This window comes from Plectrocnemia conspersa, unplaced genomic scaffold (genome assembly GCF_051122295.1).
Source record: "Plectrocnemia conspersa isolate PC_06_02 unplaced genomic scaffold, ASM5112229v1 ptg000004l, whole genome shotgun sequence".
Classification (NCBI taxonomy): domain Eukaryota; kingdom Metazoa; phylum Arthropoda; class Insecta; order Trichoptera; family Polycentropodidae; genus Plectrocnemia; species Plectrocnemia conspersa.
The window spans coordinates 12,156,933-12,175,006 of record NW_028277168.1 but is presented as its reverse complement, the minus strand read 5'-3'; the positions used below and the strand labels follow the sequence as shown (position 1 = coordinate 12,175,006).

At 31.0% G+C, this 18,074-nt stretch overlaps 2 protein-coding genes across 5 annotated transcripts; both read left to right on the top strand.

The window, feature by feature from the left end:
* Nucleotides 1–5,573: 5,573 nt before the first annotated feature.
* Nucleotides 5,574–6,813, top strand: LOC148235949 (protein lethal(2)essential for life-like). The gene is made up of 3 exons (XM_088184390.1): nucleotides 5,574–5,707; nucleotides 6,045–6,284; nucleotides 6,370–6,813. The coding sequence occupies exons 2-3, from the start codon at nucleotides 6,045–6,047 to the stop codon at nucleotides 6,691–6,693; spliced, it is 564 nt and encodes a 187-aa protein (XP_088040516.1). The 5' UTR covers nucleotides 5,574–5,707; the 3' UTR covers nucleotides 6,694–6,813.
* Nucleotides 6,814–8,102: 1,289 nt separating this feature from the next.
* On the top strand, nucleotides 8,103–17,746 carry PIG-G (phosphatidylinositol glycan anchor biosynthesis class G). Of its 4 annotated transcripts, none has more exons than XR_015809416.1 (12): nucleotides 8,103–8,589; nucleotides 8,657–8,843; nucleotides 8,905–8,970; nucleotides 9,090–9,299; nucleotides 9,367–9,561; nucleotides 9,630–9,790; nucleotides 14,090–14,189; nucleotides 14,251–14,377; nucleotides 14,436–14,632; nucleotides 14,703–16,100; nucleotides 16,769–16,941; nucleotides 17,388–17,746. XR_015809416.1 is itself a non-coding variant. In XM_088184939.1 (12 exons), exons 1-12 carry the CDS (start codon nucleotides 8,429–8,431, stop codon nucleotides 17,671–17,673), a joined length of 3,228 nt encoding a protein of 1,075 aa, XP_088041065.1. In that variant the 5' UTR covers nucleotides 8,103–8,428; the 3' UTR covers nucleotides 17,674–17,746. The 4 variants fall into 4 exon arrangements, 3 of the variants coding, with proteins under 3 accessions (XP_088041065.1, XP_088041067.1, XP_088041066.1); XM_088184939.1 differs by having other exon boundaries at nucleotides 9,630–9,757; XM_088184941.1 differs by having other exon boundaries at nucleotides 8,905–8,993; nucleotides 9,630–9,757.
* The last annotated feature ends 328 nt before the right edge of the window (nucleotides 17,747–18,074 follow it).

The window sequence follows — 18,074 nt, the reverse complement described above, 5'->3', positions numbered from 1 at the left end:
GATTTTACAATGTACACAGTGCCGTCGAGCTTCCCAATTGATGCGCGCTTAAGAACTTCCGACATGATACTGTATTCAGACGACTTGCGTTGCCCTTATTGAACATATTAACGACGATTTGAAAAGTATGATTAAAAAATTCCTACATTACCTATCCATTTTTTTAAAGAGTTCAGACATGACAAACTTTATCAAAAGCCTTTTCAAAATCAGTGTAGATGACATCTACTTTATTTCCTATATCAAGATTTTTCGTTACAAAATTGGTAAAACAGCAGATTCGTTGCTAATGAAAACCATACTGTTGAACAATCATTTTTCGATATAGTTTGAAGCACATTTATATACTTTGGCTAATGCTGATAAAGTCGACACCAGCTGTGTTTCTTTTTATATATATGGGAGTCACTTCCGTAATTTTTCATACATCAGAGAAAGTATTTTTAAACGATAGGTTGCAACCAATATATAAAGAATGAAGGGCTAGAATTTTCCTAAGGAATATTTTCAGAACCTATTTACGTTCCGTATGTCTTTAAAACAGTTTCTGCAGTGATTCTATATCGAGTTTTTCAGAATCTAGGTCCCTGACGATCTATAAAATAAATCGTCAGAATTTAGAAAGTAGAAAATTCCAAAAACTAATTAGATTTAGCTAAATATTTATTATATTAAAATATAGGAAAAGTATAGAATCAAATAAGTCCAAAAACAGATAAGTAATTATAGCATTGTACCAAAGATTATTACTTTTATTACAATAAAAAAGAAGCAACTGAAGATTTATTTGTCCTATTGTAATCAACGAGTATACCTGGTATTACACAATAGATCAATAAGAGCTTTAGGATAGTTGAGGTTTTATTAGAATAAGAGAGAGTTTCATTATTGTGAAGTTTATCTTTTAATCTTAATATTTCAGGGATTACTTAGCATTTCAGGTTTTATGAATGGTGTGGATTATTTAATAATTGTTTCCCTCCTTAAATAAAATTCTTGGAAATTCAAAAATAAATTATTTAGTCCCTGTCAAGACTTTCACACGAACTTTTCGTTAAATGAGCATGTTTATTTAAGTCGACGAAAGAACAATCATAATTCGCACATGGCGAAGGCGGAACGCATACGAATTGTTTATCTAAAATTACTGCGTGGGAAGCATATGCACAAAGTGCACATGTATTCTAAACCCTTAAAAGGGCATCATAACCCATCATTTAACTATTTGATAACATTAATGTTTATCTTCCCATTATTGAGTGTTTTTCTGGTAGCTTGAGTATAGGTACTAAGACCTGAACGCCTGCCACCTTCGTCGAGCGTTTAATTGAATATCAATATTTGTAATTGAGGAAAGCGTTTACTGTCGCGTCTGGTCAACTTCTTCTCACTCTCGGAGAAGACCACCGACTGCACATAATCATATTTGCATTACAATTTAAATTCTCATTGACGATATCATGTACCAGAAGAGATGGCGTCGTTGAACTCGAGATCAACATCCTGCAGCACACTGAGATGCTGCGACATACCTGCCGTGTTGCATTTGCACATATTGATATGTGCATTAAATTATTTGCAAATATCATTCGTGTGCAAGTGACACTCTTTTGGGAAAATTCCAGAAAAGAGAAAACCTTTTCTGTGTAATAAAACACGACAGTTAAAAATGTGCATTTGTATTTAATTCTGCAAAATTCTATGAAATATATTACTTTCCACACAATTTTGCACAACAAACTACTACGTCTCTCCAAGTGATAATAATTATATTTTTAGTAAATAGTGGTTGAATTACATTATTTTAACTTTAGCTTAAAAAAAACTAAATCACTACTTCTGTATAGTTTTAATAAAATTATTGAATTGGTTAATTATTTTTCCTTTTCTTTAATAATAAATCAATAAAAAGCATAAATAATTAAAGTATTAAATACGAAACAGTATTATAAAATATTTACTATTCCTCGTCAATAATACAAAATGATAATATAAGTCATTAAATACATAAATAGAAAATTATTGTTATGATATATTATAAAATATTTATAATCGCGTTTAGAAATTCATGTAATCCTCGGAAGCGAAGCTTAGCATTAGCTTTGAGTGTCTTTCTTGATGGATAAGATATACATACATCATTTTTTTATAATTAAATATACAAACGGCGCGTATTTTAAAAAATCAGAATACAGTAAAAAAATGGGTTGAAACTTGGCTAAAAAATAAATAATAATTTGAGTTAAAATTAATACTGCCATCTATCGATAATTGCTATAAAAATTAAAAAAAATACAAGGGCGTATCACTGCATTAACTTATGAATTGATATTATATTAGTGGCGTAGCTATCTCATAGCAGAGTCATGCAATGCACAAGGGCTCAGCTTAATATAGTGCCCAAAATTCTAAACACTTGATATAAAAAAAATATTATCCAAAATACCAAAAGTTAAAACAGAATATAGATCATATAAATAGATTTTAAAGCATAAACAATGATATACATACTCACATAAAAATTGTACGATCAATATCCAGCTGGCTATCATTTGGGAGGGGGCAGGTGGGGGTGCATTTGTTCCTATTAAATTTTGCCAAAAAATGCATGTCATTAAATGAAATACTATAAATCTTAATAAAATCAAAATAATAAAAACGACGAGTGACTGGCCAATTTTTGCCTCCCCCCTGAAAACAACTAAAATGTTGTCCATGATTCTAAATCAGAAACTCTTAAAAAAACTAACAGTATAAAAAACTAATCATATCAAAATACACACTGGTAGATATATATTTTTACTTATAAATTTAGTTTGTGCATCCATTTATGAACCTTTTTATCTATTTTAAGTGGTCCAGTGCTTATAAATTTTATTTTTTGTATTGTTTATTTGTTGTTGTTTATGATCCGTATTTCCTTTTTCTTACTTAAGGCTCCCGTCGATTAAGGTGACAAGGAAATATTCATAAAAAAAGTAAATTGCGTCGGGAAGAAAATTTTAGTGTCATATCGCTTGTCCATTGACCCCAAAACTCCTTTTTGGCGATTCACTCAAATGCAGTTGTTTTTAATTTGTAAACAATAATGAGTAATTAATGAATTTTCATTTATACGGAAATAATCTTTAAAATTTAATATAGACACAAAATATATTTATAAACAATTACTATATTTGTTTTATTTATAAAAAGTGTTATTTTTGTCATCAAAAATCGTGATTAATTAAATTTTTACAGTACGCCGATGCTTTTGGGATGCGGTTTCGAAATGTAATTTGCGTGTAAGCAGGGCCGGCAGAGGGCACGTCGGAATCCGGTGAATTTGAATTTATCTCCAGCGCCCGAATTCGAAACTCGCTTATTGTGTTGTGTCATGGCTGATGGAAGATAAATTAACTCCTATCATTGCGCCGCGGCGCCATTTGTTATACTCCCAACGAATGCCAATAAACACAACCCGCCGCAGCTACTGCGAATCAATTTGGGGTGAAAAAATACGTGTTTGTGTTATTTACTCTGGCAACGATAATTAATCATAGCGCTGATGATAAATTCCAAATTTAAAGTAAAAAGCCTGTACTCAGAGGCGTAGCTATGTTAGTGATTGGACAGTTTTTTTTATAAAATTCATAAATTATAATAATCTAATATTTAATAATGAATGATTGTGTGACTAGGATATGTGAGCGGTAAGCAAAAACCTATAAACAAAAATATTATATTATGATAGATACGTTTTCTTAATCATAAATTATGTTAAATCATAAAGAATAATAAATTAAGATAGAAGAAAGTGTCTGTGAGAAAACACTTTTAACAAAAACGTGTTAAAAGCGTAATGAATCTAAACGGTATCAGTTTTGCAGCTTTAGATACTTAATTGATTAGGTGAATGATTTTTAAGTATGTTAAATAAAACAAATTAATCAATTATCAAATATATGTATAATGATGTATTATTTAGTTACAACAATCTACAAAAAATTGGATTTAAATTTTAATAACATTTTTTTTAATATATAGTATATTCACATGTACCTAAAACATAAAGGGGCAGTCTTAAATTGTTAGAAAAATGTATTAGAATTTCTGAAAACAGTAGATATTTTACGTTGAAATATATTCATCATTGTTCGATTTACAGCAAAACACATTAAACAATTATAAATATCTCAAAACACTACGCCAAAAATAATAAAATTATAATGATCACATTTCCCACAAACAAATTTTCCAACATTTTGTGGTTGCAAAATCGGTAAGATGACGACTTAATATTCGAATCAAATTGATGGCTTGGTTGCGCCAAATCTGACGATCGAAGTGAAAAGATTCTATCCAATGTGTGTCTAATTGCCACCGTCACCATTAAGTGTAATAAAAATCATATCAAATCGTTAATTAAAAATCTTTAATAATAAATTTAAAAAATGGTTAGTACCAAAATAGAATAAACTAATATTATAGTGTCCACGTTATTTGTCTTTTTTTCTCATTAAAAAACATGTAGATGGCGTAAGCCAAGGACAGGGACGTCATTTCTGCTTTTTTCAGAGGAGGGGAGAAGGGGGCAAGAATTAGCTAGTCTGTGGTCGTTTTATTAATATTTCGATTTCATTAAGATTCATAGTATTTAATTAATTGACATGCATTTTTCTGTCCAAAATCAAGGGGGGGGGGGAAATACTCACCTGCCTCCCATTCAAACATGTTTTTGTAGAATTGCAATTGTACAAAATCAGCACCGGTATTCAATGCAGATGTTGGACTCCCGTTATTGCCTACTTGCATAACGCTGTAATTTTTTGCATCCAGGTTTGTCACACGAACAAGTCGTCTACAAACAAACACTGTCGTCGTCTTCGCTTTCCGATAATTAACAATTGAAACATATAAAACCTCTTCTATTTTTATGTTCACTGTCCTAATTAAACGGAATAGTGTCCCAGATAACCGAAGTAAATTACTATTAGATCCCTTATTTGGTTTCTGTTCCTTGGGATTTGGCCCAAATAACCGGCTGTCCCGATAAAATGTGGTAGAATTAAGCGGAATTGACTGTAGTATATTCCTTAGATAAGTATTAGTAAAAATTTGTATTTGTTCCGTTTTTGTTAATTACTTTATAAAAGCTTTATAATATAATATAAAGACTGGAAACTATTTCAGGAATACGTTTGTGATTGTTTACGTATCAATAACAAGCTATATTTACGTTCCATATATAATATATTCTTGAAACGAACGTCATTATCAATAAATCCATAACTATGAAAATTCTAGACGAAGTTCTAAACATTCAGTGAGCAATCGTTTTGGCAGCGATGCTTTAATTCCGATTTGGCATGCGTACCTATAAGCAACTTTGCCTCATTATTTTATAAATATAATCACATCATCAACAATATAATACTACTTCAGATCCTAAAAATACTATAATTAAGAAGCATATCGATTTTCTTCGCGTGGGTTTGTCACAGTCGATCGACTTCCATCTGGATTCAGATATCGAACGATATAAGTTCTGGAGTGTGTATTCACCTTTTCTAAATTTGTGCCGGGCATCATCACGCATTTGTACCAGAAAAGTCTAACGTGGGTGTCCAGGAGTTATATATGTTTCAGTTCTGGTTGTGGCTTTCATACATCGAACGCTTCTCGAGCCGATCACTAGTTTTCCAGTAGCCAATACTATCGAATAAAGGTAGATAATATACATATATAATTTTTTAATAAATTTAAATTTTCAAATACAGGCTTATACATATTAATATAAATTTTGATAGGAATTATTTACTCATTTTCACATTAAATCCCATTCTATGGGAGTTGAACTATCATCAGATAATAGTTGTATACAATGTATATTTTATTTATTATTAACTAATTTTAGCTTCTGTGTTTACATTTTCAACAGAAAAATAACCTACACCTGTGAAATTCCTATTACGTTAGTTCACAACATAATAATTGGAATACAGCCAGATTGTTTCAGAATAGAACTGGTGTCCCAAATTATACTGATTATTCATCTTTTTTAGATGTCGATCGTGCCTTTGATGTTTCGCGATTGGTGGGATGACTTTGAACGCGAAAGACCATCCAGACTTATAGATCAACATTTTGGAGCTGGTCTGAGAAGGGACGATCTCCTATCATCCCTAGAAACATTCCCTAGAAATAATTCACTATTCCGAAGCTACTTCAGACCATGGAGAACGCAAAATTTGACCAGGCAGCAATCTTCGTCCACGATCAACCTTGACACTGAAAAATTTGAAGTAAGTATCCAATACAAAATAATTAATTAAGTTAAAAAATTAACTTTCATTATTTAAACTCGCTTAACAATCAATTAAATTTCAGGTAATCTTGGACGTTCAACAGTTCGCCCCTGATGAAATCACAGTAAAAACAATAAACAATAACTGCGTAATAGTCGAAGGTAAACACGAAGAGAAGCAAGACGAGCATGGATTCATCTCAAGACAGTTTACCAGAAGGTACATTTTGCCACAAAACCACGACGCAAACGATGTAACGTCTAGCTTATCATCAGATGGAGTTCTCACCATTGTCGCTCCCAAAAAGTGCCTGCCACCACCTGGTGCTGAAAGAATGGTGCCAATCATGAAAACAGGACCAAGCAAAGAAGGAAATGAAACCAAAATCGAAACTGTAAAAGAGTAAATCTTATTTTTATACAGTACTATTTGTACCTATTTTTAATATTTAAATGCACATAGGGAACAGATTGTGTAAATTAAAATTTTTATAAATAAATAAATTTCATATTTTTTATAAAAAAAATATATTTTATTTAAAATTATGTAGTAAATACAAATGCATGTGTTTTTTGCAGATATGAATTAATATCAATGATTTAATTCAAAGTTTATAGAGAATAACAAATTTTGTTGGGATTCAAAATAATTGACATAATTTTTTGATGAATGTCAAATTTTTTTGCTCTTTTTTTACTTTTTCAAATATGGTATTTAATGATACATTGTATATTTTCATCGAGCAATTTAAGTGGACTAGCTTTTAGTACTATCAAATAAAAAACTCAATATTTTATTACTTAATTACAATCAGAGGTGTAAATGGACTAATTATTATAATTAGTATTCTGATTGATCATCTCACAGTAGGTAAGAAGTTTGATATCGAAAAAGAGTTATTATGTTGCTAAACTAATAATCAACGTTAAGCCGTAGGTTCAATTCTCGTAGCAAAATTGAATTTTTATTTATAAAAAAAATACTATACCGACAACACATCAAAAACTTGCACTTCAGCTCCGTAATTTGGACACACGAGGGTTCGTACGAGCTCAACCCAAGAAAAGCCGTCGACCAGCAATTGACGAGATCGATAAAGCAACCGCTTCCCTTTTCACGTCGACCCTGGTCTAGCTCGACATCTAAAATCCAGAGTTTAACTTGCTTTTCGGACGCAGATACGGATAAAAGCATTTAGCATAGACGTTAACATAATTATACATCTTTAAGTGAACGTGATTAAATTTCTTACATAAATATTAATTATAAAAAAACTTATAGCATAAAAAACCATTTCTGACAAATATATTCAAATCGTTGCACAAATGTCAATTATAAACAGGAATAACAACCTTAAAACTATATAAAATAAAATAAAATTATGATTTTTATTATATTAATAAGTATCGCTAATTGAACAACGATTTTGGAAATAAATTTGCACAATTTTCAGTGCATTCATGGTGAAATGGCAAACCAAACTGAGCACAAATCAATGTCAGTTGCAATAATATATATTTACAACTTTTCATTATTTTTTATAATTTATAAAAATATTTTTTCTGTTTAAATAATGTCCTAATTTTCAACTCTAATGTTTTACAATAACATACAAATTTGTGTAACCCTATATTGAACTAAATTTTCTTAGAAAATATTTAATTTGCGCCTTTCCTTTTCACTATTGTCACGTTCATATATTTAAGAAAATTAATAATAATTCATGGCCAAAAATATAGTTATTTTAATCAAAAATTATATGTTCGCTAAAAATTTGATAAACGTTCAAACTTACACGACGCCATTTTTTAATGCGCGCGCATCTTTATCTGTCATCTGTCAAACTTACTCGATTGCTGACTGCAGAGTTTTAGCGAAAAATACAAGCATTCCATAAAAAATAGCAATCATACGTTGATTTAAAACGTACTTTATCTATCGTGTAATCACTGTGATAAGAAAGCCTCTCTAATACGCCATTTTCTAACGCTTAATAGCGATCAGTAACATGCCGGTAAAATAAATGACTCATTCGTTGCCGTAATAAGTAAAACGACGATCGTCTGCAGAATTGTGCTTCATAATATGATACGCGATTCTATATGTGATAACGTATACGTGGCTTATCAATAACAATCGCCATGTTGCTCCCAATAGTGAGGACTCAATGGACATCTCTGTATTTGCTCATATTTGCATTTAGTGGGTTCATATTGTTTTTGTACGGCTTTTTCCCGCTCAAGTATCACGGCGGGTTTGAAGCGAGCTGGGATGATTTACCCAATCACGTCAACGATGTTAGGTATTATACAATTTTTTTTGTTTATAGTTGTTAAGTGTGTGGTTGATTGTATTTATGTTTATTTTAGGGTCGACGGAAGAAAGTTATATTTGGGTAATCGGACTAGAGTCACTCTGATGGTGATCGACGCTCTGAGATTCGATTTTGTTAATACCAAATACATGCCGTTTACGGCTAATATGATAAATAAAGGGGAAGCTTGCCTTTATAAGGCGCGAGCGGAACCTCCGACTGTGACGATGCCCAGGATAAAGGTGATCGATACAATTTTAAATTTATAAGCTTCAATGTTGTATAACATTTTTTTATATATAGTCCACAGTTATGAAGCGGGACAAAGCGCAATGGAGAAGGACTCTAAACTTTTGGAGAGATTTATTTGCAAGTGTCATTTCGTATATGTTGTACTTCATTTCCCTTTGTCTTATTTCGTATATTTTTCATTTATTTTTGTTTTTATTTCATTTTTAATTCATTTTTTTTATTTAATTAACTTTCAGGCGATGACTACGGGAAGTATTTCTAATTTTATAGACGTAGCCTTAAACTTTGGTAACACTATTGTAAGTGAAGACAGTTTTTTGAATCAAGCTAATATAAATAACAAATTGCTGGTGTTTTACGGTGACGATACGTGGTTGAGATTGTTCCCGGAAACTTTTAGAAGAAGCGAAGGCGTAACTTCTTTTTATGTGACTGACTACACTGAAGTTAGTAATTTTCATTATTACGTTCTTGTTATGTTTAAATTTATAAATGTAATTTTATTTTATATAGGTGGACTTAAATGTAACTAAAAACCTTCACAAAGAATTATCTCGAACTAAGATGGATTGGGATTTGATGATTTTACATTATTTGGGTTTGGATCACATCGGCCATTTGGAGGGACCAAAGAGTATAAAAGTATTACCAAAGATGTTAGAAATGGATAAAGTTATAGAGATGATAGTGAATGCGTCCAAAAAATGGGTAATTTGATATACTATTTATAATTTATAATAATCCATTTTAATAAAATTGAATATTTTTCTCATCAGGAAGATGATACAGTATTGATAATATGTGGCGATCATGGAATGAAAGATTCTGGCGGTCATGGTGGGGCATCAATAAATGAAGTAACTGTGCCTTTAGTGATGACTCAAAGCAAAGGATGTTCACCGAAGTAATTGCTATTATTTTATTCAAATGAGAAGAGGTAGATAAATTCAAGGATTAAAAATACTATAATAAATATTTTTAAACCTCTTCCATATATAAATTGATCTGACATTTTAATATTAAATATATTTAATATTTTCTTTTTTACCAAGACATTCTGTAAAATATAGTGTTCCAGAGTGTAAAATTATTTAAAGTTTGTCAAACGGTATCTAAAAGTGTATTTGTGGGTAGTACCGTAACTACTTAATTGCACAGATTAAAAAACCCATTACAAAATGAACCCTAAATTAGAAATATCAAATAAAAATTTCATATTTTAAAATTTTTCAAGTTGGGACTACCTAATTATTAGTTAAAAATTAATAATTTGGTTCTCTATATGCTTTTTTATACAGAGTGTTATCAAAAATCAATGCAATAAAGTCACAATGCTTACATTAACCAAAGTAAAGAATGAATTATAGACAATTACAAATGACCAGAAGTTGTATTACAATTGCAAAAAATATCTTACAAATTAATTATAGATTAGCAGGGCTGACGTAAATTTTTACGAGGCCGAGTTCCAAAATTTTGGCGTGGCCTGAAAAAATTACATTACCATACAATTGATTTATATTACATTTTATACATGCATTTAGGGCTATTTTAAATCATATACACCCAAGCCTCATTTTTTATGCAAATACTATTCATTTATATGTTACAACTTCTCCCCTGCGTATTTTTTTATTGCTTGTGTTAAACCAGAGTAGCGTTCATATTAAGACTTTTTATAATAATGATACGACTTACAATAAGTGAAAATCGAATGAAGCACATCTAAACCAAATTTTGACCAATAGGAGAACGCAAAAAACAATTACCCTTCTCAGAAGTCAAAAGCAATAAAATTATGTCGGTTTTACGATACGATTCTATTGCTTTAGACGTGAATTTTTGATTTCTGAGAAGTGATAATTGTTTTTGCGCCCTCCTATTGCCCAAAATTCGGTTTGAATATACTTTAATCAATACTTTCATATCAGAATTCCATAGTAATATCGGTAAGGATAGCTATCATATTTTTAAAACATAGTGTAATGTCGAAGTGCAGACAAACTATGGAGCGATATGCGAGATGTGACATCTGTTTGTACTTCTTCTGCTTATTTTTCTCTTAGAGAAATATTTTGGATTCTATAATTAGTTTTAGATCTTTCATTAGGCTAGGTTTGGGTTTGAACAGAAAATGGAAATTTCGCAACTGTAAAATAGTTTCATTGACATTTAAGAGCAGCATATAATTTCACTAGCGCCTATCAGTTAAATTATATTTTCGCAATAACAATTTACACGTCTAAGTTTTGAGCAGCTGGTACAGACTACAGACTTGTCAAAAAATTGTTTCCAAGGGTTAATGCAAAAATCTTAACATCTTTAAGTTGCTGTTTCATTTGTGGAAATATAAAGTCACTGTGGACCAGGGGCGTATATTCAGGGTTTGCTAGGTGTGCGGCGCACACCCGCAAAACCATCTAAAATATAAATTTAGAAATTTAGAAAATTTAGGGCGTAAAGCGACATCATTTTGCATACAGTAGTATGCAAAATTATAAAATTTTAATATGCAGTGTATAGTATGCATTGGTATTTGTCATTCGCTCTGAACGTTTTCGCGCGAGCGACTGTTTTGGAACAACACATATAACGCGCCGACCTTGCGCGCGGCCGCCGACTAAAGTAAATTGTTCCGAGATTTAACGGCTGAAGTCTATCTGTCGGCTGGCAGCGCTCAGTAGTAAAATTGGTCTCGAATTTGGTGCGCGTACTTCAAAAACTCTTGCGTCCGTCGCTGCTTTTTTATTACATTATATCACAATAACAGGTCACTCATTTTTTATATTTTGGCGTAAAATAGTTTATTATCTTATTTACATATGATCAATATTTAATTTTCTATTCTAGATTATATTTTTTTATTTACCCCAATAATGATGAAGAATACTGTTGAAGATATTCTGAATAATCCATTTTCAAAAAGAAGTTATGAAATTAAATTGAAGATAATTAAAATTGCCAAACCACGTCCACCTCTTCCCAATTTATTTATGAAGCATAAAGACAATAAATGTGAATATACAAGACATTTTTCGTTTTCATCATTTGAACGAACTGAGTGGTTAACAGGCTGCGAACTTCGATCTAGATTGTTCTGTTGGCCATGTATATTGTTTTCCAAAGAAAGAAGCGAAGTGGATTTGCTGACCTTAGTCATCTGATAACGGCACTGAAAAAACACAAAAGAGCGCAGTCACACGTTCAATCATTTTTTTCTCTCAAAATGTTTGGAAAACAACGAATTGAAGTCATGATTGACGCTCAACGTAAAGCTAATATAAGTCAACATAATGAACAAGTTCATAAAAATAGAGAAATATTAAAAGGAATGATTGACGCAATAGTATATCTAGGAAAACAAGAACAACCTTTTCGAGGCCACGATGAATCCTGTAATTCACTAAACAAAGGAAATTACCTTGAATTTTTAAATGCACTTCGAGAATACGATTCTGTTTTGGATACTCATTTAAATACTGCAACGGTGTTACGTGGTACTTCCCCATCCATACAGAATGACATAATTAAAGCGATTGGTGATGTTATTAAATATCATATTAAGGAAGAAGTAAATTCAGCAAATTTTGTCGCTATTATTCTTGACGAAACTTCAGATATAATGACGAACTCACAGCTCTCAACAGTTTTGCGTTTTGTTTATGAAGGTAAAGTTTATGAGCGGTTTATTGGCTTTACAGACGTTAGCTCTGATAAAACAGCCGATGGCTTATTTTGCCACGTTGTAAATATAATGAAGAATTTCAAATTCAAGAAAAATTAGTTGGACAGACTTATGATGGGGCGAGTGTAATGAGTGGGCATATTAATGGTTTGCAAGCCAAAGTACTCGAAGTTTATCCATTGGCCATTTTTACACACTGCTATGCTCATATGTTGAATTTAACATTACAACAAGGTCTTTCCAATATAAAAGTGTGCAAATCATTCTTTCAAACTTTAAATGGATTGTCTGCATTTTTTTCGAAATCTTCCAAACGAATAAATGCTTTACAAGAGTTTGTAGCTAGAAGACTTCCTTCTGTTACACCTACAAGATGGAATTATACATCACGGTTAAGTAACACAGTGCAAAAATACAGAAATGAATTTACGGACTTTTTTCGAGACGTCGTGAAAAATTGTGAACTATGGGACCCCGACACTGTAATAAAAGCACGAGGTTTTCTTAGCTTTTTGGAAGATTTTAAAACAAGAAATCTTCTCCACATATTTTCAAACCTTTTTGGAAAAACTGATGTGTTATACAACATTTTACAATCCAAATCTTTTGACATATTATATTGCTGTAAGAAAGTTACCAAAATTTTGCAACAACTCAGACATGAACAGGAAAATAATTATGAAACATTATGGGATTCTTATGTAACGGAAGAAAATTATCCAAGACTGAGTAATGATTTGCTTGTTGAAGAAAAGCACGCGTTTAGCCAACTATTTCATAAAATATGTAAGCAAATTGAAAACCGTTTTTCTTCAATGTCCAAATTGGAATATTTTCACCTTCTGGAGAAAGAAAAATATGAGCAATATAAAGAAAAATTTCCAAATGAATTACTTACCAAACTGCAACAATTCTATGGAGCATTATTTGATTATATAAGTTTAAAAAATGAGCTTGCTGTTCTTTATCATTTACCTAAATTTGCAGAGAAATCTGTTCATGAGCTTGTACAATTTATGAACACAAATAATCTTGAGTCAGGTTTTCAGGAAATAGATAAATTAGGCAAACTAATATTAACTCTTCCAAGCAGTACTGCTTCAGCAGAACGTTCATTTTCTGCTCTGAAACGAATTAATAATTGTTATCGAAGTACCCAAGGCCAAGAAAGGCTATCTGGCCTTAGCTTGATTTCAATAGAAAAAGGGATCCTTATGGATATTAAAAAGAAGAGCACTTTTTATGACAGCGCGTGTTTATTGGAAATTTGATATTTTTATATAATAATATTTTAGATTAGGTTTGATGTTTATTTATTTATTTATATATGGGAAAAAGCTGTAAGGCAGTTTAGGCATGTCAAAACATCGGCTAATAAAAATGAAAAAATGTACGTTTTTTTATTTTTTTATAGCACACCCAATATTAACACCCACCGTACGCCACTGCTGTGGACTAATCTACCTTTTACTAAACACCATGGACTAATCTACCTTTTCTTTTGTATTTTAAAAATATTTTACATAATTTTTATAATGTTTTCATTTAAAGATTACAGCAAGATGTCAATCAAATAGACTTGGCTCCCACAATCAGTTACATTCTTGGTATACCAATTCCAAGTGCAAGCACAGGACAAATACTTTCACAGGTACATATTTTATAGCATTGAGTAATGAAATGAAACAATTTTAAATGACTTACTTTTTTAGATATTAAGTAACGGTTCAAGTGGTGATTTATCATCTGAAAGAGCATTATATACTCTTTATTATAATGCAAAAATTAATTCTGAAGCTTTATTGAAAATTTTGGGAGAAGATGAGGCGAAAAATAAAGGTAGATGACACGTATTATATTTAAAAAACGCTTAAACTTACATTGCTATTTTTATTAGAATGTTATAAACGATTCCTCGCTGGCATTAAACATCACGAGGAATGGTTGAAGAGCTCCAAGAAGAATCATAACTCGATGAAAATGGCAACTTCGTTTTACATAGATTCAATGACTAACATGGCTCATTATTTGACTACGTCATTAGTGGAATTCGATATGTATGCTATTATACTTGGTATTACCCTAATTCTACAGGTATTTAACATTTAAATAATATACATTCTATATATTCTATATAAAACATTAATAATTATATTTTTTTTAGACTTTCATAGGATTAATATTGATAATGATTATGATATATAATAAATCAGAGACGTTCAATGATAAACCATATAATTTATATTCTTATAAAAAACACGCTATGATCTCTAGAGTGATATTGATAATATTCGTCATAGTTGCATGTAGTTTTATATTCAAAGTTCTCTGTGGTGTATCGCAAACTAACAGTGCTATGTGTAAAATGAATCCAATTAGTGTCTCAGCTATTATATCGATCATTGGCATTGTTGTTACTAATTCTGTGATCATTCAGAACGTTCGCAGTAATCTACCACCTCTAAGCGAAATAGGTTCGTTTAACTTTATAGAATGTTTCCTGATAATCGGAACTATAATACATCCTTTAATGTATGGAGGTACGAGTTTTATCGAAGAAGAACATCAAATGTGGTATTTTTTTTGGACGTCTCTAACACTATTGATACTCGCTTATACCGGAAGAGTTTTATTGGAATACTATCATAAAAAGAAAGAGAACGCCACTGAAGTTCAAGATAAAGAGAGCTTGAGCGCTAAGATGGATATGACAGCTAAACAATTGTTGCCTTTGTGGGTGTTTTTGATGGTTGTTCATAGATTTTTGAGGACAATTAATCAAACTGGCGACAAATGGGCGTTTTTACCAGACGTAAGCGATTGGTTGAATCAAGAGGAAAATTATGAAATATTATCACTCTTATCGTTAGCATCTCTATGCAGTACCACTATTATTTGCCAATATAACTTGAAAAAAGCGAAAGTGCCATATATGGCTGGCTGCTTATTAATAAATTGTGCTACGATATGTATCTTTTTATATAGAGTAGTAACTCTAGCTGTTCAAATACCGTTCGTGGGACACGTCAGTTTTAATGAAATACGCCTTATACAAATATTTTGGTTTGTAATATTTCTAATGATATTGTTAGAAGTTGTTAACACGAGGCTCTATTTCAAGATTCAAATCCATAAAGCGATTACAAAGATGGCGAAAAATAAATTGGAAAATGAAACGGTTGTATTCGAAGAGTCTAAAGTGCCTATCGGAAACGTCAGGCAAAGGATCGATAGGAGCTTGGAACAAGCTAAAAACGTGATGGACAGTTTGAACACGGGTTTTGTATTGACCTGTAAAAAAACAATTTCTTTGAAAATTAAGATTTTAAGAACAAAAATGGTGGTTTTTCTCAATGTGATGATGTTAATCTGTTCTCTATATCTTCGTCCGCATAATCAGCTCTTAGTTCCATGTATATATTTAACTAGTAAGATGGTTAATAAGATTTTAGACTTCAAATTTGATACAAAGTCATATACGTCGAGCGAAAACAGCAGTAAAAACATACTTTGTAAAACATTGTTCCACGTTTGGATAGGGTCGGTGTTTTATTTCTATCAGGTAATAAATTTAATCTATACTCTAATTTTTTTCGAGTCAGTGGACAAAAACAAATACATGTAGAATTCTTGTCATCGCTCAGAGCATGGTTGAATTAGAATATATAATAATAGTGTAAAGGACAAAATAAGATAATAGTCTCAACCAGGGCCGGCCCTAAGTTATTTGGCGCCCCAGGCAAAAACTAAATTTGCGCATCCCCCCCCCCTTCCCTATTAATACTTCAATAACTCATTACATGAGCGCAAAAATATATTTTAAATTAAAGTAATTTAATATTATATTTGACACCATACTCTTTTTTGCGATTGTGGATATTTAAGAATTTGTAGTTTATTTTTCGTCGCAATTTTTTACACGTGAAATAATCTAAAGAGTACACAGTAGTGTATACAAAAAAAAAATTGTCAGATTTTATTCTTTAATAATATTGTTTGATAACAAGATCTAGCGCCCCAGGCGACCGCCTGTACTGCCTGCCCCTCGGGCCGGCCCTGGTCTCAACAACAATAAACCAATACTGCCCTGTGTACTTACACATACTAAATACATCCCTAAGGGCATACAATCAATTACAGATGTTATTGTGTACTGACCGTTAAAAATAAATAGACTAGTTTATATTTATAGTTTGTGGCAATTTTAATCTGATTTATTGATATTTTTAGGGGAATTCGAACAGTTTGGCATCAGTGGATTTAGGATCTGCTTATATTGGATTAGAATCATATATGCCGATTGTTGTTGTTTTGCAAATGGGAATCCACACTTTTACTGGACCGATACTGGCTATTATACTATTATTTACGAATCTAGTGCACCAGAATCGCGATTGGGAAATGTAATTATATAGTTTTTACTTATGAAACATAAACCACTATATTTTTACTTTTTCGAAACAAAGATAATTTATATGTAAAATTACATGCTGAATTTGTTTGTGTGTTTAATTTGCTCAGCTTGTGACATTGCGACATAAAACTGTCCACGAGAAGAGCATTCAGATTGATTAAAATAAATACGCTGAAACCGGCATCATCTTTTGACCAACTGATTGACAAAAATATTGCTTATAATTAATTCGTCATTATTGCTTATAAGTAATTCGTCAAAAAATTTTGTAAAAAAAATATACTCAATGAAAAAGTTTCTGCCTAATTCAATAGACAATGTTAACTTCTAAGTAATAGTTTCATCAATGATTCTAAATTTATTATTGAATATTTGTTAATTTAAATAGTTGTTTACAAAAATATAATTTTTATGATACATTATTTTATATTTCAGATTTACAAGATATTTCAGGATGTGTATAGCAACACTTGTGCCCCTTCGAGTTTATTCACTTCTCGTGTATACTATTATCTGCGCTTCGCTCAGATACCATCTGTTCGTTTGGACGGTTTTTTCACCAAAACTGGTCTATGAGTTTATGTTGACATTCTTCACAATTTTATTCTATATTATAATAGCGTGGTTTTGCAAATTGGTCTCATATCAAGAAACGTCCTACCTTATATACCTTCAAAAATTTTACACCAAAAATGCTTCAAAGAATTTGCACAATACCTAATATTTTTAATTCCACAAAATATGTAAGTGTTAAAGATTCCTGTTTATAAAATAAACTATTTTCATGATTTTTTTATAATTTATTTTACTTTGAAAAATATTACCAATTACATAATAAAAACACAAAGTATTTTTTATCAAAATGAAACAGAAACAATACGTCTTTATTATAAATTAGATCAATATTAAAACTCAAAGATATTTTTTTAATTAATAAAAAAGTAATAAAATAACTATAAAAAATAAGACACAAAGCACTTTGTGCAAATATAGTTGACAGTTTACGGAATAAATGGAATATTTTATCATCAATCGTCAAATTCAACAATCAAGTCTTTGTCTTTTTTTATAGGACTAGATATATTTTGATTCATTGTTTATTTTTACATAAAAGAAAATTAA